This window comes from Carassius auratus, chromosome 4 (genome assembly GCF_003368295.1).
Source record: "Carassius auratus strain Wakin chromosome 4, ASM336829v1, whole genome shotgun sequence".
NCBI classification, from domain to species: domain Eukaryota; kingdom Metazoa; phylum Chordata; class Actinopteri; order Cypriniformes; family Cyprinidae; genus Carassius; species Carassius auratus.
Genome location: NC_039246.1, coordinates 23689619 through 23714010, shown reverse-complemented (window position 1 = coordinate 23714010; position 24392 = coordinate 23689619). Strand labels below are relative to the sequence as shown.

At 40.1% G+C, this 24392-nt stretch overlaps 1 protein-coding gene across 1 annotated transcript; it reads left to right on the top strand.

Moving 5' to 3' along the window:
* Positions 1–1694: 1694 nt before the first annotated feature.
* On the top strand, positions 1695–14190 carry LOC113063321 (apoptotic protease-activating factor 1-like). The gene is made up of 6 exons (XM_026233634.1): positions 1695–1756; positions 2353–2482; positions 3183–3308; positions 4120–4245; positions 4909–5056; positions 13258–14190. Exons 1-6 carry the CDS (start codon positions 1710–1712, stop codon positions 13338–13340), a joined length of 660 nt encoding a protein of 219 aa, XP_026089419.1. The 5' UTR covers positions 1695–1709; the 3' UTR covers positions 13341–14190.
* The last annotated feature ends 10202 nt before the right edge of the window (positions 14191–24392 follow it).

Sequence of the window (24392 nt, the reverse complement as noted above, 5' to 3'; positions counted from 1 at the left end):
GCTGTCAACTGCACTCAGCCCTCTAATCTCTCGCCCTTCCCTTCTCTCTCTCTACTGAATGTGGTCGTGCTGGAGGTGAGCGTTGTCCTCCTGTGTTGTACAGTGTGTACTGTAGTGTAATAGATGTGACTGGTGCATCGGGGACGCCTAGAGGTGTAACCGCTGACTGATAAAAATAAGTGGTGCTCTCTAAAGCTTGCGTTACACCTGTTTACTGCCAAATAACCATTTATTTAGATTGCTCCTCTCCATCTCTGCCTGATTGTGTGTGTTCACCTGAAAGAGAGATGGACAGATTGATTTAGAAAAGCAGTAAAATGAATTTAAATGAATAAAACAGTTAACAATGAACTCGGTTTAGTATAAATGAAGCCAGTGATATACGGTTTACCACAAATTGTTTTTTTTTTTTTGTTGTAATTATGCATTTTGTTAGTTTAGTTAACTACTTTTTTTTTTTTAAACCATGTTTGATATAACATTTTATGAAGTAATTTGCAGCTTTAAAAAAAATGTATATAAGGCTTTCCTTCATCTGCGGTAATGTTGATAACATTATGAAACACTAGAGGGCACCAGACTGTCACTGGACTGTGCAGAAAAGGGCAGACGTGAACTGGTTCACTACTAAAGCAATTTTCTTTCAGTAAATGCAGTTTACTGCTCTCCCCCAAAAGAGAGCCCTGGCATTATTGAAGTGAGTGTACAAAATGAAGAGAGGAGGTATTTGTTTTTTGTATGTGTGCGCAGACAGGAGAGGGAAGTTAGACAGTTTCTGAAGAGCGTTGGATGGAGAGCCTTGCAGCTGCTGAATTCCAGCGTGATTTGTGCTGGCACTAGGGCTTGAGACAGGTACAGTGCAGGTACAGTGAGAGGGCAGGTATGTGAAATGTTACAGGCTGTTCACACTTACAGCGATTTTACTTGTGACCTTTTCTTTAGTGTTCAGTAATAATGCTGTCCAAAGAATTCTGAAAAAAAAGCTTAAGGCTTCGTAACAATATTAAACAGCACAGATTCTGATTTTTGAGCACCAAATCAGCCTATTAGACTGATTTCAGAAGAATAATGTAACTTCAAAGCTGATGGTTCTGTACACATTTATTCTTGACTTCTAAATCTGCATTTTCACTGCATTTGAACAAGTGCCTGCATGGCCACAACACCAGCACCGCAAGCAAAAATACCTCTTATTTACTTTCCAAAAACTCAGCTCACGCACCCGTAGCCCCAGACAGCTTTTGAAGTTTGCGTTTGGAAGATTTAAATGCAGCAGAGAGGGCCGATAGTCTGTCTGGCTTTTTCTGAATGCCGGACACAGAGGGGCAAAACTAACCCATCTTTTGAGTGTGCTCTTTATCTTAATCACATTTACAAGTATTGTTGCTGAAGTTTGAGATTACAGCTGTATATGAGTGTCATTAGTAGTTCAGGCCTGTACATGTATAATGTTGTTCATCTATAGTTGTCTTTTAGATAATGCATTCAATACTTAAAGGGTTTTTTGTTTTTGGTAATGTCAATGTCTTGTTGACCCCACCACCATATTGGTCACTATATTTATTTATTTAGTTTTAATTTCAGTAAAACTATGCAAAAGTTTCACATTGTCTGTCTATCTGTCTGAAGGTGTTGGAGGTCCCATCTGGAAGAACATCACAGATGCTCACAGGTCACACTAGGACTGTTTCACCACTGTCAGTTCACTGATGATGGTGAAACCCTCGTCACATCCTCAGAAGACACCACTGTCCGGGTAAGTCACGGTTTCTCATAACAAAGATGTGCTCTATTGTGTTCAATTCTTTTGTCAAATACAAACAAATGTTAGTTATCACAAAAACTTTTTTAAAACATAATTAGCTAAACATTCATGTTTACAAAAGATTGTGCAATTTTTGTGTTGGGATGTGGCGATATATATATATATAAAAAAAGTTTGGTGTAACCTTTTTATATGCATTATTTTCTGGCTGTGAGTAGAGTTGAATGACAAGTCTACCAGTTTGCAATTTAGTAATTGCGCCACATGCTCCCAAACTTCCGCTACAGCTGTTGTGTTGGTTTGAGAAGTTTGGGGCACTGGGTCATTACAGGGCTCATTAAAGGGCTCATTACAGGACTCATTGATTCATTGTGTCGTTGATGACAAGCAGAGGAAGTGTTGGGGGAGTGACTGTTTAGTAATTGATTGTGAATGGCTGTAAAGAATGGATAAGACTGTAGTACAAACAGTTTATGACATTGAACCAAAATCAGTACTTCAATGCTATACTGTATGCTTGGGAAATCAGTTTCAGGAGACCTAAGATGTTAACCTTTGAGAGGATGAACATTGTTTTTTGTCTGCAGGTGTGGAAGTGGAGGACTGGTGAGTATCTTCGTGCTGGAGGGCCATAAGGAGCCGGTCAGGAAGTTTCACCTGTTGAACAGCTCTACTTCCTCTCACCTGTTCTCTTGGTCGTTTGATGGCACTGTTAAGGTAAACAGAACAACTTCTAATTTCTCTGCCTTTGCCAATGAATGAATCCACTGAGTATGTAGGATGACATGTAGACCCCATCTAACACTATATAGACTGCATTGCTTTAAGAGCAGAACATGGTTATCAAGCCCAAATGGGTGGACTGAAAGCACAGTCAATTATGATAATTAGGTGATGCATGCCCTTAATCGCTTGCAAACAGCTTTTCTAGGATCTCATCAGCAGTAGTCATCATTATACTTTACCCCAGTTGTAATCAGGGCTTCTGTGGGAAAGATTGTTTGCATGGTCCACAACTTCCTGCCACTTTCCACAAATAGGGTACAAAAATGGTCCTGAGCCACTCAAACTTCAGTCTATAAAAAGAGGTGCTTAGTCTTGATTCAAAGTCTCAGTAAATTATAAGTCTTTTTTTTCGGTTCCATTTCAATTGTCTAAATAGTTAGAATTGTTTTTTTGGTTGTGTAATTATCTAGCAATAGAAAAATAATGTGAAAAAATGAAGAATGTTTAAATTAAGCAACCCTTTCATATGGTTTTTTCCTTTTTTTTTTTTTTTTTTTTTTTTTTTTTTTTTTAGTTTAATTAGTTTGTTTAGGTAAGTTTACAATCGTAATGCATTTGAATTCTCAAAGTGTGCCATATTAATACAGTGCCTGGCATTTTCAGCAAAGCAGTCCCTTTGTTTTTGTTGCAGGTCTGGGATCTGGACAAAGGTCAGATGCTGCAAGACCTTGAATGTCATAAGGGTGCTGTCCTGTCATGTGACGTGTCCTCCGACAGACGTCTCTTTGTCACCACATCGGCTGATAGGACTGCTAAGGTCAGAGAAGAGGCACAGATTCATACATCAGATCAGTGTCAGCGGACAAGATCTTGTTCACACTGAACTCTGAGCTTCGGCCGCCTCTGTGTTTAGATCCTGGCCTCTGACTGTGTGAACAGCTGCTCTCGTTACACTGTTAGTTTGTTTACTGTACTGTAGGTGCGAGTCTGTGTTGGCACAGTGTAAGGACTGTGCTAGGTGACTACCTGGAGTATCTTTACTGAGCCCTGGGTGCTTGCCTTAATGATGCCATGTACAGCCAAATTCTGCCTAATTAACTTTGCATGAGTGCAGTACAAAAGCTCACAGATACATGTACACACTAGCATGACGCCCTCTGTTTGTGGTATCAGAGGTCAGAGTCCAGTCTGCTCATCTGAGAGCGTAATGAGATGAAGTGCTCTCGCTCCGTATGACACCGCATATACCAGAAGAGCTTTCTAATGAGACGCCATGTTCACGTCTGCCTGCCAGAACTACTCACTGACTAGAGAGAGGACGGCAAAGTGAATTTGGAGAGCTGATTAAAAAAATAATTCATGCCAAATGGAGCCGCCACAAATAATGATTAACTCTGACTAAAATTAGAGATGGAAAAACAAATTTCAAGCAGCGGTTTTGATCATTTGCTCAACCTTGTTCCGATTCGATTTATTATTAGATTAACAATTTCACAAAGAGATCTATCAAAAATGCCATTAGATCGCTTCAAATTATTTTACAGCACAAAAATGGCAATGTTATCAGATTTGCTCCTGTTCAGTTCATGCAGTAAAATGGCTCATAACTGCTGATTTTGTTCGCCAAGGTGTGGAGCAGTGCCTTGTGGGAAATTACTTTTTTGCTGGAGGGACACAAGGACTGCGTCCGTAGCTGCCGGTTTTCTTGGGACAACATGCTACTCGCGACCGGCGACGACAACGGAGAAATCAGGGTAAGTATAATCCTAATCTGCTTCAAGTTGTAAATCATCTGTGTTAAAAGGAGTAGAGATCTGATTGCGGCCCCAATCAAGCTTCAGAAAGATGTTATGATTTGGTATGTTGAGTGCCTCTTTCGTTTTACTTTTCATATCTGTGAATGGGAGCAGACGTTATGGCCACATTGAGGGCAAATAGAGATGTTAAGAACAGTGATGTAGGAACAAATGCATCCTGAAACCTTAAAACTCAGCTTCCCATCTGTCAGTTCTGCCAGTTTTTCTTGCGGGGAGACAGGCCCGGTGCTCAGAACTGTTAAGAAGAAAATCTACCTCATCAATTAAAGATGCTTCTCGCAAAGAGAGAAAGGGAGAGAACCACAAAAAGAGAGAAATGCTGTGATGTTATAATTCATGGCCTGTGGTGCTTTTTCAAACCTCATGTCTCTATTTAACACGACTTACTGCCACACATCACTGTGTAATAACTGTAAATCGGGTTTTAGTACTGTAAAACAAGAGAAATTTGTATTTGGTGTGTTTTAACTTCTTATAAGAAATGTCTGATTTTTTTTAGAGGAAGAATTGATGCATTATAAAAACACTTGTGAAATCTACATTGTGTTGCATGCATTTTGATAACCTATTACTTATGTAACAATGTTGTTTTGTGTGAAGCTGTGGAGCATGCTGAATGGAGCTCTTCTGAAGACCTGTTCACGGGGCACCAAGGACTCCATGGACTCTTTCCACGGTGGATGGGTGACTGACCTGCACTTCTCCCCTGATAACGGGGGTACTGGTCTCTACGGGCGGATACATCAAGGTACACACATTTACATCACTGTTTACAAGCAGATCCTCAGTGGTGCACTCTGGAAAATAGCTGTTTTTTTACTCTAAATTTAACCTGGGAGTGATTTAATGTGTGGTAATGATTTACAGTCGGCTAAAAATAAAAAAAATACAATTATTCATAATTTTCTTTTTTGGTAAATTAATAAAGCAACATAAATGATTGCCGCCCGATTTCAGAAAATGCAAACATTGAGCCTAAGAGGGTCTTAGATGAGGGTCTAAAAGCCTGTAATTTACAGCGTCAGCAGATATTAAATAAATGAACATAAATGAAAATAAACCCACTGAATCGTATTCAATTTAAAAATCTATTACCATTTTTTTATTATTTTTGTTATAATTATAACTTAATTATAGCAATGCTCCATTGCCCTGCGTTCTTTCAGGCGTTGTGCAGATCTGCAAAAGTGCAACCAAGATGAACTCTTGCCAGTCTGTTGTTTGTGACGTCATGACCGTTTGATCTGTATTATCATGCAGACGCTCGTCCGATCGCTCATGTCACAGAGACACATTATTGTGTCAGGAGCGGAGCGAGACTAACTTCCATCAGCACTGTCAGCCGTTATCCATTACGCTTTGAGACTTCTTTATTAATATACTCAGAGCCATCTGTACAATGTGTAAGTGTCACAAGCGTAATGCTGCTTCATCACACATCAATCTGTCAGTTTATCAAACATGTCTGCATCAGGCTGACCCTCCGTTTGAGCGTGTGAGCGACAGATCCGTCGGAGACCCCGATAATAAGCTCTGATTGATCGCCGGCTGTCCTCACGCTCAGGATCCCGCTGTCTGTAATATCAAATGAATCATCGTCCGAGTCTATGCCAAATCCCTAGCCGAACCTCTTCATCAGACCGAACCAAACCTGCTGTAAATCTGCTACGACCACACAAATGAAGGTGTGTGAGACGCGAGTCGTCACGCTGCGCTTCCTGCACTTCTGTTGTGATTTGAGAACTTGCGTCGCCTGCAGGATCCGGTTATATCGGAGCAGATGTTGTGAAGGCTTTTTTTTTCTGTTGCAATAGTTGATCCTGTGATTGATCCCTAGGTATTTAATTTCCTGCCCATGTCTTGCTTTTATTTCAGACATGTGATTATAGACAAACACTGACATTTTCAACTCGCTCGTAGCAGTTCAGACTGTAATGTTGTCCCGTTTTAACCATCTTCTCCTCTATCGCCAATCGTGTTAATAAAATGAAGCCAAAATACCCCAAAATGATTTAAAAGAATAGCAAAGTAATTAAATTAAGCTGAATCTTGTCAGGTGTCATAATGCACCGGGACAGCAGCCTCGTTTGCTCCATTAAACTCTTGCGTTTAGCTTGTCATTCAGACAGCAGGAACAGTCTGGTGTACTGTACATCACCATGCCTGAGCTTGTTCAGCACGACAGCTTTCTGCGTTCACTTTGAGGTGATCTGGCTCTCAGCTGCATCTGCATCTTTTGATGTCTGCCTTCTGCAGTTTGTCAATGGCATGTTTGTTTGCATAGAGCCATCAGCGACGCTTGTTCTTTGACACCATTTGCAGTTCAGTCCATCAGAGAACAAAAACAACTGAGTTGACTGGCCTGCTGCCATCTCACGGTAACAGATCTCGGTTTGTTTAGAGTCATACAGTGAGTCGGGGATTCATTAGGAATTAGTAAATGCTTGCAGATTCTTACCTTTTTTTTTTTTTGGGATAGTCACACAAAATGGGGTTTTAAGGAGGAGGTAAGAATCTGGAACCATAATTTTTTGGGTGCAGTCTTCTGATGTGTTTGTGTAATTTTTGAGACAAGTTGCAACCAGTGTTTAGGTGCAACAATGCCATCTGTTGAAGCATCAACCAGATAATTACTGGAGTTGTTTGCATTATTATTGTAGGCAAGATCTTAGTTTATCTTCAGAACACAAATTAAGATATTTTTGATGAAATCCGAGAGACAGCAACACAACTGACATGTTCATTGCCCAGGAAGTGATAAGGAATTTAAAAGTCCATGTGACATCAGGAGTTCAACTGTAGTTTTATTAAGCTACAAGAATATTTTTTTTGTGCACAATCTCTGTACTACCCCTTCTGTCCATTTGAAAATGTCAGTTGTGTTTGCAGGGTCAGAAAGCACTTGGATTTCAAGAAAAATATCTTAATTTGTGTTCTGAAGGTCTGATGGGTTTGGAATGACATGAGGGTCAGTAATAACAGAATTACAATTTTTGGAGGTCTTTTAAACATCAGTTTCATTTAAGCATCACTTTTATCATCAATGCCTATCGACACCCCTAATTGACATGGAAACCAGTATCTGTTATTTTAGGAGCGTTCTGTCCTTTTGTCTCGGTCTGTCATTGAGACACGACATCTCCAGTCCAACCCAGTTTCATCTGCTAAGGACAAATCGGCAGGGCATCTGTCTTTTCATGCTGTTTCCTTGTCTGTTTTCCTTCGGCTTTGTTTTCAGTCTCATTTGTCAGGATGTCTGCATCAGGCCATCGCGTCACGTTTGTATTTATTCATTTTAAATCAAGGCAGCATTGTTAAATAGCATGCAGGATGCGTACAGAATGACCCTACTGAAATGTGTTGTGTGCTTGAGTGATTTTATAAAGGCTGCTTTCACTTTAGCTTTCACTCATAAAAGACAAATGGTTGTTGTAGCTCTGAGTGCGAGTGACAAAGCGTTCCTCCGTGTGAGACCTAAATATTTCCTGGAGGAGAGCAGAAACGGATGAGGAGGTCAGCCAGGATATTACACCTTTAGTGAGGAAGAGGCTCATAAGCATTAAATCACACCGCCAGACTCATTTTCGTTCACACACGTAGTGTTTGTCCTCTGGAGGATTTGGCTGCTTTAGGGAGACTGGTATAGTAATTCACACACATCAGCTCCAGGGCATCCAGACCTTCACCTCTACCAGACAGAACGTTTCTATCACAGCGGTTTATTGCTCGGAGTCCTCCCTCAGCATTCACCTGCAAATAAGAGACTCTTTACTTCTTCTGTCTGTTTCTGCTGTTGAACAACCGTGAGTAAAAAGCTGTTTGATTTGTTTTTTTTTTAGCAGTAGCAACTCTAATCTCAACGGTATGACCAGAGTTTCACAATTCCTCTGAGGAGTCTGGATGCGTAAGGAAAATGGGCTTGTTCTCGTCTCACTGTCACAACTGTCGTTTCTACACAACGTTCAGACCCATCCTGGCAGTTATTAGACAGGAAATGGAGGGGAAAAACTAGGGGAGATTTGGAGATGAAAGTATTTTGTTGTGAAATTTGCTAGGAGTAGTTGATAAACTCGACTGAATTGAATGCTAATGCACACAGAGTTTTTGTCGGTTTTCATTTTCAATAAAATGGTTCAGAGACAATTTGTTTGAATGTACATTTTATTATACGATGGGCAGCAGGTCGCCACTGATTTAAAGGTCCTTGTACACTGAAATGTTCATGTTTTTTCGTATTTGTCATGCTTTCCTATCAGAATGTTTGCTATGGATGTAGTAATTCAGGAAATGGGACCTGATCAAAATAATTTTTATGACTGAGGAAAGATTTGTAGGAATCGTGTAAGCATGGTTGACACGAGGTGGGGTCGTATTTTATTTGTTAATGTTCGAAAATTTCAACTGAGAATTTCGGACTCTGTGTGCAAAATGTATGGGAAAATCAGTTTAGCCTTTTTAATCCAAATGAAAGTTAGAGGAGTTGTTTGTAGGTAAAGAAACATTTCCTTTTGATTTGGTTTTGAACTTTTGGTTGTAGCCTCAATGTTTAATGGTTTTTGAGAGAATTCACTCAATCCATTTGTTTCTCTTTTATTTGATTGCCAACGGTTGAACAAGCACTTGTACCACAGGAGAACTTGACACAGATTGCAACACCTGTCACTTGAAGGCTCTGCTTTCTTTATTTCTCTTGCGCACCCATAGCGCAGCAGCTTTACCCAACTATCAATTGCCTTTCTATCCTGTGGCTCATACGTTACATTCCAAGCCTTTTGAACTGTATGACAGGCTTACAAGTAACAGACCAAAACACTACGCAAACACTGCCGTTATAATTGTAGATTTTAGTTTACAAAAGAGGATACAAACAGAAGCATTCCCTGGTTTTGAATATACAGTTTCATATGGAAAGTTCACTTTAAAGTGACATTGTGTTTTTGACTGAGTAGCAGCCGTAGCCTGACCAACCCAGTCACTGTGGTCAACAACCCAAAACACATGGGGTGAGAGTGAACGAGAAGGAACTGGGCCACTGCAGCCAGTTCCTCTGTACCCTCGGGTTTGTCGCTCAACTTCACAATGCCCCTAGGGCCAGAGGGTGACCGCTGACCCCTGATCTTTTGACCTGAACTGTCCCAGTCTGCTTGTGTGTGTGGAAATGTGATGTCTCAGGAGGAGATCTGCAATTCTCCACTTCCTTGAGGGATAAAATTGTCCTTATTCATGTCTCCTTGAACGCTTTCCCCTCACTCTCCTGACTGAGACTCTGAGGTCTGGATGAGTCATGTCCTCTCTTGTTCAATAGAAAAAAAATATTTAAAAACCTTGTCGAAATCAGTCTAGTCTGCTTTGGCTACAAGCAATTTTTTTTTTGTGGCATTTTAAAGGGGGGGGTGAAATGCTATTTCATGTATACTGAGTTTTTTACACTGTTAAAGAGTTGGATTCCCATGCTAAACATGGACAAAGTTTCAAAAATTAAGTTGTACGTTTGAAGGAGTATTTTTGTTCCAAAAAAACCTCTTCCGGTTTGTCACAAGTTTCGGAAAGTTTTTTTCGAGTATGGCTCTGTGTGACGTTAGATGGAGCGGAATTTCCTTATATGGGTCCTAAGTGCGCGTGCGCTCCCGTATAGCAGAGCACTGAGAGGCTGAGCACAGCCTGATCAGAGCGAGAGCGTCGCGAAATGTCACAAAACAAGTGTGTTTTTGGTTGCCAGGGCAAGACAACCCTGCACAGATTACCAAAAGAGAAACAGCATTTAGGGACCAGTGGATGGAATTTATTTTTACAGAGCATCAATGGAGTTGTGCAAGTGTTTGTGTTTGTTCCCTGCATTTCGGATTGCACATCGTTTATTTCTTAAGGATAATGCAGTCCCAATGGAAAAGGGTCACGATCGTGTGTTGGAACCACATGCGGTGAGTAAAACTGCTTCAAATATCTCTGTGTTGTTAACTTAGCTATCAGCGCGTAAGCACATCAAGTAAACAACATGCGATGTTGTCATCAAACTGCACTTTCCACATGTACAGCTTAAAAAAAAAAAAAAAAGACGACATAAAGTGGAACTTAGTCATTTTCCAAAACCGCTAAGCAAATATATACAGTTTCAGTACATACCACATAGCATACCGCCTTTGCTGATGCTGCTCTTGTTAAATTTCAGCCTCTGGATCTGTCTCACAGCTTCCACATGCTCTCAACTCAAAAGCTTACTGGCGCTCGTGATTCTTTAGCTCCGCCCACACATCACGCCTCCAGCCGGTCGTGTTTTTCCGGGAAAAATCGGTACAGACTATCTTTCTCTTATAATAAAAATAAAGACTTTTTGGAGTTATGAAGGATGCAGTACTACTCTATAGGTACTCAAGATTAACAGGATATTGAGTGAAAACGAGCATTTCACCCCCCCCCCCCCCCTTTTAAGGTACATATGTATTTGGACAGTGGATGAAGCAGAACAAGGTCAGGTGTGCCTTCCAGACTGCACTCTGCAGTTACAAACATACAGTATTGTTCAAAATAATAGCAGTACAATGTGACTAACCAGAATAATCAAGGTTTTTAGTATATTTTTTATTGCTACGTGGCAAACAAGTTACCAGTAGGTTCAGTAGATTGTCAGAAAACAAACAAGACCCAGCATTCATGATATGCACGCTCTTAAGGCTGTGCAATTGGGCAATTAGTTGAAAGGGGTGTGTTAAAAAAAATAGCAGTGTCTACCTTTGACTGTACAAACTCAAAACTATTTTGTACAAACATTTTGTTTTTCTGGGATTTAGCAATCCTGTGAATCACTAAACTAATATTTAGTTGTATGACCACAGTTTTTTAAAACTGCTTGACATCTGTGTGGCATGGAGTCAACCAACTTGTGGCACCTCTCAGCTGTTATTCCACTCCATGATTCTTTAACAACATTCCACAATTCATTCACATTTCTTGGTTTTGCTTCAGAAACAGCATTTTTGATATCACCCCACAAGTTCTCAATTGGATTAAGGTCTGGAGATTGGGCTGGCCACTCCATAACATTAATTTTGTTGGTTTGGAACCAAGACTTTGCCCGTTTACTAGTGTGTTTTGGGTCGTTGTCTTGTTGAAACAACCATTTCAAGGGCATGTCCTCTTCAGCATAGGGCAACATGACCTCTTCAAGTATTTTAACATATGCAAACTGATCCATGATCCCTGGTATGCGATAAATAGGCCCAACACCATAGTAGGAGAAACATGCCCATATCATGATGCTTGCACCTCCATGCTTCACTGTCTTCACTGTGTACTGTGGCTTGAATTCAGAGTTTGGGGGTCGTCTCACAAACTGCCTGTGGCCCTTGGACCCAAAAAGAACAATTTTACTCTCATCAGTCCACAAAATGTTCCTCCATTTCTCTTTAGGCCAGTTGATGTGTTCTTTGGCAAATTGTAACCTCTTCTGCACATGCCTTTTTTTTAACAGAGGGACTTTGCGGGGGATTCTTGAAAATAGATTAGCTTCACACAGACGTCTTCTAACTGTCACAGTACTTACAGGTAACTCCAGACTGTCTTTGATCATCCTGGAGGTGATCATTGGCTGAGCCTTTGCCATTCTGGTTATTCTTCTATCCATTTTGATGGTTGTCTTCCGTTTTCTTCCACGTCTCTCTGGTTTTGCTCTCCATTTTAAGGCATTGGAGATCATTTTAGCTGAACAGCCTATCATTTTTTGCACCTCTTTATAGGTTTTCCCCTCTCTAATCAACTTTTTAATCAAAGTACGCTGTTCTTCTGAACAATGTCTTGAACGACCCATTTTCCTCAGCTTTCAAATGCATGTTCAACAAGTGTTGGCTTCATCCTTAAATAGGGGCCACCTGATTCACACCTGTTTCTTCACAAAATTGATGACCTCAGTGATTGAATGCCACACTGCTATTTTTTTGAACACACCCCTTTCAACAAATTCAACTAATTGCCCAATTGCACAGCCTTAAGAGCGTGCATATCACGAATGCTGGGTCTCATTTGTTTCCTGAGAATCTACTGAACCTACTGGTAACTTGTTTGCCACGTAGCAATAAAAAAATATACGAAAAACCTTGATTATTCTGGTTAGTCACATTGTACTGCTATTATTTTGAACAATACTGTATTATGGTGGAAATAATCAGGTGGGGTATCTACAAGCCTCCCGCATGGTAGGCTGTGATGTCTTGACAGATAATTCAGTGTGTGCTGTGCCGTCCGCGTGGGCATGAACGAATGAGTTAGTTGTGACTGGATGGGGTTTTCAGACCACTCACCCTTTAGCGCTGACCCTTTGTTGTTATTGTCTTGGGTTTTGGAGACCGAAGACGCAGAGCAGATTCTTACCTGAATATGCAATCTGGGAAAAATATATATATTTTTTTCAGAAACCGTACAAGCGAAGCAATGCGTGGTATCTGTGCAATGCAGTCTTGTCTCTGTGTAGTTGTATATTTGGGGGTTTGATAAACTGGGCAGAAAACTCAGTCTTGACTGGGGTGTTTTTTTTTTTAAACGCACAGCAGTAAGTTGTGGAGAATGAAGTTGTTAAATGCAAATTCACCAAAAGGGCTGTCTGATTAACATATCTGTCAGGGGCTGTGTTTGTGCATCTGTATGCGGAGACCATAAAAACGAGCACCACGATCGAAGGCATCTGTCGTCGTTTGATGGTGTGGCCGGTAGCTGCGCGGTGGCCTCATCTTCTCAGCATGCCAAACTAACGGCAATCACACCGCAGCCCTCCAGCATTCACACTCATTTAGCAGTTCTGTTAACAGCCATTTGATGACATTTCCTTTGCCGCTTTCTCTGTTTCTGTGCAGCTGTAGGGAACAGAGACCCTAAGGTGTCAGTGTGTGAAGTTTTGCGTGTCCTTGTGCTGTTGAAAATGGTAAAGTTTCTTCTAGTTAATTTTTCCCTCTGTTGCAGTGGTGGAGCGTGGAGACCGGAGAGGCCTTGCAGACGTTCTACACGATGGGAGCCAATCTGAAAAAGATCCATGTGTCAGCTGATTTCACCACATTCGTCACTGTGGACGGCGTTGGAATCCTTTACGTTTTAAAGAAGGTGGAGGGAGGAAGCCTCTAGATATCGTTTAAAAAAAAAAAAGTTTTCTGTACTGTACAAGGTTTAGAATCAAAACTTTTTTGGAGAACCTTTGTACGTGCAAGAAATCGTGATGACTTCAAAACCATTCATATTCTTATTATTTTAAATGCTTTTTCTTACTGATGTTTCATAATATAGAACTGAACAATCTGTCTTTTTCCATGACATGTCTTTGTGCTGTTGTAATCTAAAGCAAGTACTGTGACCCACATTGATGGACGCCTTCGTTTCGGTTTCTTAGAGAGCCCAGTCTGGGATTTCCTCTGAGGCCAAGCTTTTGAAGCAATGCCTTAATGTGTAAGGTGCATTTTGGGTCATTGTGCTTTTTATTTTTGCACAAAAATTTGTAGCGAAGGCTCAGGTGTGATTACTGATAGTGGAGTTTAATGCAAGGGATTTAAGCTGGCTTGCCAATGAAATGACAAACACCATTGTAAATATAGAACTACAGACTTTAATGTGCGTGGATAAGTAAAATCATGGGAATGTAGCACAGTTAGTGGTGAGGTTTCTCAGTGAGATGAGGAAAAAACTAACTACACAATTTGAACATTGTCTGTGAAAAGGAATTGCTTGTGGTGCTTGTAAGTCAGTGTGTAATGATATGACAGTGAAATGCTGTAACTAGACTCCAATTTGTCCATGCAGATACACTATTGGATGACCAAAAGGTGAAAGTGTAATTGTTTTTGGTGCGTAAGCCTGTTGCAATGTGAATGTAAAATGCAATACAATCAAGGAAGAGCAAGGCAAGAAGTGTAAGTGTCATCATTGATGGTACAATTGATGTTGATGAATGTATTATTTGCATGTGGATTTTTTGTTTTCTTGCATGTCCCAGGTAAGGTGTGTAAAAATGTTTTATATTGAGTGTGTGTCTGAGAGGGAGGTGGGCAGTGTTACGTGTGGAAATGCTGACAATGCAGTGGTCACGCTCTCTGTTTCTGACACTTCCTATTGGCAGATGGGAACAGACAGCGAACTGTCACATCCAAATGTCATTGTGGAGCTGAAGCAGTAGTGGTTTGCAAACGTTTGTGAGATGTGCATTTTGAGGTAAGTATGATGTAGTGTTTGTGTTTTGAGGTGAGATGAGTCTCTCTATCCAGGATTGTGTTTGGGGCAATGTAGTGGGGAGAGTTGTACTAGTTTTTCCTGAACTCCAGTCCCAGGGAGCATGGGAAACCTTGTGTGAGGCAGGTCCTTATTACTGGAGTGTGGAAACACTGGATAACAGCAGGGTGTGGTTGGCGTGAGATGTGACCGGGAGGATCAGTCAGGGATTGAGTGCTTCCACAGCTTGTCCTGTTCCCGCAGCAGTGTGCATGTAATGTGGCTCCTGAATTGGACACCTAATTCATTTCTTGTAGTAGCTACTAGTAAGCTGACAATTTGAATGAGGTGTGCCAGTGCAGGAGTCATAGGAAATATGTAGAGGTGAGGATATGGGGGCAAGCTGTGGAAGTAGTGTTTAGTGCAGCGCTTTTGAAATGTGGCTTGTGAGATCCACTTTACTGCAGAGTTGGTCTCCAACCCTGATCACCTGCAATGCTGGTGTTTTAATAGTGATCCTGAAGACATTAGCTTGTGTGTGTTAGAGAAGAACTCTGCAGCAAAGTGGATATTGTGAGTCAGACGTGAGGTTTCTAAGTCCCCAATAAGTCGTTACTAGGGTCCATTCCTGTCCTGGGTTGTTACCCTGCTCTGCTCATGTGCTCATTTCTTGGTCATGGATAGGTCTTGTGATGAGCTGTTGATGTAAATGAGGTGTGAGAAAAGGCATACATAATGTGCAGAGTAGGGTAACAATCCAGGATTGGAATGGACCAACAGTAGTTTTCTGGAGGAGGCTAGTAATGACTTGTCTATACCTACTGTTTGTTACCCTGAAAAAGGGAGGACAAGATATATCCTCTATTCCAGTGGTTCCCAAACTTGTCCTGGAGGCCCCCCTGCCCTGGACATTTTGTATGTCTCCCTAATCAGACATACCCAATTTAGTTCTCTCAGTCTCTACTAACGTGATGAGTGGAATTAGGGCTGCTAGATAAGGGAGACATATAAAGGGTGCAGGGCAGGGGGGCCTTCAGGAGAGATTTGGGAACCACTGCTCTAGCCTGTTTCCCAGAATAGAAAGGGAGGGGGGCAAAATAGTAAGGATTAATACTTGGCTAGTTTGACTTACTTTCTACCCAATTTTTCCTGACGTTATATGAATAAGAGTGCTACAGGCCCTGCTTTTCCTTGTGTTTTTGGATGTTTTGTTTTTTTTCCTCATTCTTACCACACACCCTTTTTTTTTGCCTTATTTAACACACTGTACTGGACTTGCACAAATTGTTGCAATGCAATTATGTGAAAATATGAAGTGTTAACGCCAGAAGCGTTAACAGGCCAGAGACACTGAAGATGGTCGCACAGAGAAAAATACAGTAGCAGGAAGATCGGTCATTGTTTATTTTGCATGAACCATTGGAAGAAAATCCTCAATATTGATTTGGAAGTTTATAAGAATGTGTCTCTGAGGGGAGCTGACTGTCTTCTGAAAAGTTCACATGGTGTAATTTCACAAAGATTGTCAGAAAATAGTTTTTGCCTCATAATGACTTCCACTCATTTTGTTCGTGATAATGTCAGGGTTTAAGTATAAAAGGTAGACCTCAATCAGCACTACATTAACCTGACAACACACCTGCCTGCTAACGCCGCCAGGTCCCAGGAGCTCCTTTACTAGAGTCGTCGATTGGACAAGAACATTTCCAATCACCACCACTATCTCACACTGCACCAGACCAGGGGCCCCCAATCCTTTTCCTACAGATCCACCTTCCTGCACAATTCACTTCCAACAGTAATGAAACATAATTATCTCCTCCTCCTGAAGAAAAGCAAACTTCAGCCCAGGTTTGGTCAAGAACACTCCAATGTCATGCCATTCATACTAAGAGCTCTGGCCAACCACTGCTTGAAAACTAGAGCATATAAGCGCTTCAACTCCATTTCATTTTTCGCAGTGTCCATCCATGGTGATAGACTCTGCTCTGTCCCACCTTCATATCCAGGGATGGGGCCTACACCTACTACACACAAATTGTTACTTACCATCTGGAACACTTCATGGAATAAATACCATGTAACCGTGTTCTTTCTCATTGAACTTCATTCGTTACTTGAGATTCAAATTATCTTTGCAGTCGGGTACACTCATGGCCAAAAGTTTTGCCGTGACATAAACGTTTGTGTTTTGCAAAGTTTGCTGCTTAAGCTGTTGCAAGAAGTGCTTCCAGGCATTGTGTTCTTGTTAGCAATGCTCATCTCCAAAGAAACATGTACAGCCACCACTTTGCATTAAAAGGCCTCACAGGTAAGGAAATGGCTACAAAGAATATTGCACCTGAAAGAACCATTTACCATATCATCAAGAACTTCAAGGAGAGAGGATCGACTGCAGTGAAGAACTCTTCAGGACGTCCCAGAGCGACAGTGGATCACCATCAGTCAGGATTTGGCCCAGAAGCTAATATCTAGCATGCTGGAGAGAGATGTTATAAAGAACAAAGTTCAACACTGTAAAGATTGACTTGTTTTATATATATATATATATATATATATATATATATATATATATATATATATATATATATATATATATATATATATATATATATATATATATATATATATATATATATATATATATATATACACACAGTATTGTTCAAAATAATAGCAGTACAATGTGACTAACCAGAATAATCAAGGTTTTTCGTATATTTTTTTATTGCTACGTGGCAAACAAGTTACCAGTAGGTTCAGTAGATTCTCAGAAAACAAATGAGACCCAGCATTCATGATATGCACGCTCTTAAGGCTGTGCAATTGGGCAATTAGTTGAATTAGTTGAAAGGGGTGTGTTCAAAAAAATAGCAGTGTGGCATTCAATCACTGAGGTCATCAATTTTGTGAAGAAACAGGTGTGAATCAGGTGGCCCCTATTTAAGGATGAAGCCAACACTTGTTGAACATGCATTTGAAAGCTGAGGAAAATGGGTCGTTCAAGACATTGTTCAGAAGAACAGCGTACTTTGATTAAAAAGTTGATTAGAGAGGGGAAAACCTATAAAGAGGTGCAAAAAATGATAGGCTGTTCAGCTAAAATGATCTCCAATGCCTTAAAATGGAGAGCAAAACCAGAGAGACGTGGAAGAAAACGGAAGACAACCATCAAAATGGATAGAAGAATAACCAGAATGGCAAAGGCTCAGCCAATGATCACCTCCAGGATGATCAAAGACAGTCTGGAGTTACCTGTAAGTACTGTGACAGTTAGAAGACGTCTGTGTGAAGCTAATCTATTTTCAAGAATCCCCCGCAAAGTCCCTCTGTTAAAAAAAGGCATGTGCAGAAGAGGTTACAATTTGCCAAAGAACACATCAACTGGCCTAAAGAGAAATGGAGGAACATTTTGTGGACTGATGAGAGTAAAATTGTTCTTTTTGGGTCCAAGGGCCACAGGCAGTTTGTGAGACGACCCCCAAACTCTGAATTCAAGCCACAGTACACAGTGAAGACAGTGAAGCATGGAGGTGCAAGCATCATGATATGGGCATGTTTCTCCTACTATGGTGTTGGGCCTATTTATCGCATACCAGGGATCATGGATCAGTTTGCATATGTTAAAATACTTGAAGAGGTCATGTTGCCCTATGCTGAAGAGGACATGCCCTTGAAATGGTTGTTTCAACAAGACAATGACCCAAAACACACTAGTAAACGGGCAAAGTCTTGGTTCCAAACCAACAAAATTAATGTTATGGAGTGGCCAGCCCAATCTCCAGACCTTAATCCAATTGAGAACTTGTGGGGTGATATCAAAAATGCTGTTTCTGAAGCAAAACCAAGAAATGTGAATGAATTGTGGAATGTTGTTAAAGAATCATGGAGTGGAATAACAGCTGAGAGGTGCCACAAGTTGGTTGACTCCATGCCACACAGATGTCAAGCAGTTTTAAAAAACTGTGGTCATACAACTAAATATTAGTTTAGTGATTCACAGGATTGCTAAATCCCAGAAAAAAAAAATGTTTGTACAAAATAGTTTTGAGTTTGTACAGTCAAAGGTAGACTGCTATTTTTTTGAACACACCCCTTTCAACTAATTGCCCAATTGCACAGCCTTAAGAGCGTGCATATCATGAATGCTGGGTCTTGTTTGTTTTCTGACAATCTACTGAACCTACTGGTAACTTGTTTGCCACGTAGCAATAAAAAATATACTAAAAACCTTGATTATTCTGGTTAGTCACATTGTACTGCTATTATTTTGAACAATACTGTATATATATATTTTTTTTTTTTTGCCAATAAAAGCCTTTCAAACTTATAACAAGCTTATCAATGTTTTTCAGTATACTGTAGAAACACATTGATAAATAATCAACAATACTGAAGCAGCAAACTTTGCAAAACACAACATTGATGTCACTGCCAAATCTTTGGCCCACGACTGTACATCTCCACAAACTGGATTGGCCACACCTGTGCTACGTTTCCCACAGGACGGGTCAGCCTTTCAATTACAACACACATTCCACCGCCCAAGCCAGCTCGTCTGCAGAATGAACAACATTAGATTTTCAGCTCTCCCATAATTTCTCTTTTGGATCTCTACTACACATTTCAAAGGATCTCTTAAGCATATTAAACAAATTACATTTGAAACATCTGAACATTTCATCTTTTACTATTTACTCTGCTTTGCCCAATTACACAGTCACAGACCACTTGACAAACTCACAGCTGTTCTTCACTTCTTTTCCACAAAAAGGCACAGTTGCGGAGGAACAATTGGTAGTCTCTGAAAGACACGACAAAGCCCAAAATTCTTACAAGACATGACCGTACATACAAAAGTCAAACAAGGTCACAAAAAGGTTAAGCAGGTTTGAATACGTAAAAGTGTATTACACAATGTAATACACTTTTACGTATTCAAACCTGCTTAACCTTCTAAAAAGCACTTTATCAGTACCTGTCGTTATCATCCTACTACTCATTGGACACTCTGTTTGTGCGAGGCTCTATGTTTTTGACTCGTGTGCGTCTGTGTCGTATCTTCTGCCCCCGCTTCCTGAACCTTGGCCTGAGAATGGTTCCTGTCAGCTGCTCTCACTGTCGCTGGCTACTCTATTGCGCTTTTCTACCATGCTTGTTAAACTTCCAATCCGATACCGCTCCTGAACACGATTCTAGTCCTGCTGCAAGCAAAGTTAACTTTTGGAGGAAATACATGCTATGTTTCTTGTTACTAAAATACTTCACCCGAAAACCATTGAATCCCATTATCTGTTATTCACCCAAACGACTCCATTTCATGGAAAAAAAAAAAAAAAAAAAAAAAAAAAAAAAATTTCAAGCAGGGATGACCCTCTAGTGCTGGAGTTTGCCACTATATTCAATGTCTTCTGAAGCTAATTGAAAACACAACAAATTTGGAGTTACTCCATGAAAAGTGACTGCCATCCACTGCAGCTCAAAACTCACATATTGCTCTTGTATGACCATTCAATGTCTTTTCCTCATCCATTAAACTACAGTGCAAAATGCTTTCCTGGTAAAACAGGCAGTGCAATCACTTTACTGAACTTTTTTCGCACAAAACTCCACATCATGTAAATTATTATTGGAATGACTATTTCACACGCACAATAGTAAATGTAACTACTCTTTCCAATCCTGCTCCTGGAGGACCGTTTTGCAGCCAACTTTAACCCCACACCTAATTAAACACACCACAACCAGCTAATTGAGGCCGCTTCCAAAATTGAACACACTCCTACTGCATAGGACACCGATTCACAATATTTATAAAACATTAAGCAAAGAAAGTACTTTGATGACTACTTCCAACGAGATTCTTAAGTGTGAAATGGACATTTTACTACCCTGTGAATTTAAACCAAGGACTGAGTCCTTCGTTCGAAGAATATCCCATACACAGGAAAGGATGCATGTGTATCCTTCGCGCTCTCAAATCACCCACAATCCTATGGGTGCAGCTTTGCTATCTAGTTAAAAAATTCAAAAATGACGAACGTTAGCGTAGTCGGGGCGTTAACGTTTTTTATTTACGTTATCAAACATTTGTTATAACTGTAGTAAATATAAGTAAAGTTTGACGTTTAAATGCCAGTACAAATTACTACCGTATTGATATTGTAAATTATACAAATGGTTAACTGAACCGGACCGGTCATATAACAATTGGTTGCTTCATCAGCATTTCTTTTATAAATAACTAGTTAAAGCTGCGGTAGGTAACTTTTGACGCTTTATCGGTTAATAAACAGAACTGCTTGCGTCTTGCGGAAGAACATCGTAGCCGGAACTACTTCTCTCTGCTTATGTCTATGAAGAATCACAAAGGTACTGGGTTACTCCGCCGCAGTACCCCGAAGCAATCTAAAAGTCAGAATATAAACACTTATTATAGGTGCACCCTAGTGATTCAGGACGAGCTAAAAACACGGTTTGGAAAATTGATTCATGGTGTACTCGCTTATTATATACATTTTTCTACATTTAGAACACAAACAAAGTTACCGTTCACAGCTTTATTCAAACTAACCTTTTCACTGACGTAATGATGCAATTACGTGCACTTGCTAGCCTGTTCCATTTACGTTTTCTTCGAATGCGAAAGAGGAGTCTCGCCTAGCCTCTGAAGGAAGTGACTTGGAAGGATCAGTCCTGCCAAGGAAGTATCCTTGACATTGAGAAACGCCTCATGTCTCAAGGCCTGATTTTGGGGAAGAAAATGGCGGACAAACTTGTTTGTGCGAGTGTGTGAATAAAGGCTGCTTCGCTTTGGGCACACTTCAGTGTTTTCAAAGGTAATAATGGGTCGAGGGAACGTTTTGGGTTCAAATTACACTTCAAAAAAGTTTTTGGGCCATTGTGTCCGATTTGGCAGAAATTAGAGAGTTTTTCGTCCATTTGACATCATTCGTTTTTCCATGCTTCACATTCGTAAATGTTTGTATAAATGTGTAGCATTGGTAGCTGGTTCTTATAACAGTTGTTCACAAACTAAACCAGTCATCTCAATGGCTGCTTTTAACTGGCAAAACTCTGCACGTCGTTGTCGTTCACATCTGGCAAATCGCCTGTTGCCAAAATAAAAAAAATATCAACCTGCGGAGTCTGCACAAAAAAAGAGAAAGTTTCACAAGTCTGTGTTAAAACGAGAGTTAATGCTGAGTAACTTCCGATTTAGTTTCAACCGACATGGCTGACCCTGCATTACCAGAACCTTTATATCGTCCATCTTCACATTTTTTTAGGTCTTGCATCATCTGGAAATAATTTCTTAAAGGGCTCAAACATACTCAAAAATATAGTAAGTTCTATCTATTATAGATAGTTCACACAAAAATTCCCCATTTCTGCCATTAATTACTCACCTTTATGTCATCCCAAAACTGTAAGACCTTTGTTCATCTTGGCATGTTATGATTAACAAGCTCTTAGACCCTCCATAGACAGTGACACAACTGCAATGTTCCCATGTCCACAAACGTAGCAAGGGCATCTGTAAAATAATCCATGTGACATCAGGGGTTCAGGTTTTTGGGTGACCTAACCCTTTAAGCAAAATGTTTAAATCTTTCAAGACAAATTCATACCAACATACTGCACTCATATCTCAATATTAATTAAATCTTAATTCTAAACCTCAACATTCTTTTCAAGCACAGTCAGGAAATATATGGAAATACCTTCAAATGACAAAACTGACATAGTATTACTGTTTTATGAGTAGCTCATTACTTACCTCACATTAGCACGATTTCTAATGATTTAGTGTATTTTTACACGTTGACCTACCTTCTTTGTGCAGTAGCTGTATGATGAAGTCGACAGAAAATCAAACAAATCAAATTTAGTCTTAATATGCATCCTTGGTCATTCTGTGAATGTAAAATTAAATTCTTAGCATAAAGCAAATAAATAACATATGGGAGTTTTCAAGCCGCTAACATGTTACAAAATAAGGACAACCTAAAATCTTTATAGCAACTTTAGTTAGAAACCTTGGTAACACTTTAGTTTAGCAACCGATTCTCACTTGCTTATTAGCATGCATATTACTAGCATCCTGGCCAATTATTAGCACTTAGAAAGCACATATCCCATATTCCTTTCCTTATTCTACATGGCTATACATGAACTCAAACACTATTAATAAACCGCAAATTTAACCTTTATTGTGGCAAAGGTCATAGTTAATAGTACCAATTAGTCCCCAAACTAATGTGCGCCCTAAAGTTTTTACAAAAAGTTTCACTATTTAATGTTGTAAAACAAACACACACACACACACACATATATATACAGATCTGATTTCATTCAGAAACAGAAAACCAGCATCCTGAAAACCCACTGCAAACTCCAGACGGAACCCCAACATTTTCTCTTTCATTAGGCAATCTGGTTTAACGTTGAAGAAATAACTGGTTTAATAGCTGAAGAAATAGGCTACATGATAGATCAGGCTGTAGCTGTCACACCGAGCGAGACGCTTCCCGCCACCGCATATAATAGCTTCCGATGTAACTTTAATCTGCAATGATCCTAAACGTCAATATTTGCTGATATTGTTGGGTAAGCAAGCTTTGTTCTTTTTGTCAGAGATGTTAAATGCAAGGTGAGGGCTGTTTTTGTTCCCCACAGTTTGATTTTGTGTGTTCCAAAAGCTCTGGCCCAGTTCTCGCTTATCCCCAGCTCTCCCGCATCTCTCTTTGTTCTTTTTATATCAACATGACTGAACTGGTTGAACTATCAAGTAAAGCCTCCTTTATTTAGTTATCGCGGCAGAAATCTTTTTGGCACATTCTGTAAGTGTTAATTAATTGATCTGTAAGATAATTACATAAATGGTTATCCCCTGACACTTAATTTAGTCAGAGGCTTCGGGATACGCGCCATCTGGGACGTAAGACTACAGTTATCTCATTATCTCTCATTCTGGCTTTCTTGTGAGAACATCATGAAATGGAAAGTGCCAGATATTTGATAAAAGGTTACGGCAGTCGGATAGTCTCACCTCACAAACTTATCTTTCTGATGTAAACGGCCCTTGAAATGCTGTCTGATTAATATATTATATATGATTATATATATTTTCTGAAAGAAAGATGCTGTAAACGCTTTACAGATTGGGGAATAAAATGCGCTGCAGGTCAAATCGAGGCTAGAAATGCCTACTGGATGCACACATAACAGAAAAGCTTTACGAACTTCTCTCTTTTTTTTTAAGGTTTATAAAAACTGTAAAATAACTAATCCATCAGCGCGGCAAGCAGCTTTTTGGTCTCTATGATTTAGCTCGTCGTATAAATGTCCTTCAGTGAGCGTGAGCATTGGTTCGTTAGGTGCTAGTAGTCATTTGTCTTACACTAGCTGTGTAGTTTCCATCTGTACCTGGAACATAACCGAGCTGTGTTAAGCAAGCTACGAGGAGAAAGAAACTAGCTCCATGGAAACAGAGTGCTTGAGAAGTGAACCGTATGTCACCCCGCCTGAGGGGGAAGTTATCCTGAAACGCACACTCACGTCCTTATCATAACCATCTTTTAAATGATCTCTGGCTTTACAGAATCGTAATTTGGTGCAGCTCCCCAGAGGCCACTAATAAGTACATACACAGATAACACAAACAATCTTTAGATATGGACACGGAGTGACAGAACATCAAATAAAAAGAACACCAAACAATAGATAGATAGACAGATATGCATACCAACCAATTTTATAACCAAAACCCACTGTAGGCTCGGTCTTGAATCTTCTATTAAGACACGAGTCTGCCAATTTCCAGACTATGTTAAACACACCACACATAAAACCACATAATAAATACAGAGAGAAAAGAAAAGAACACGGCTCACAGAAGG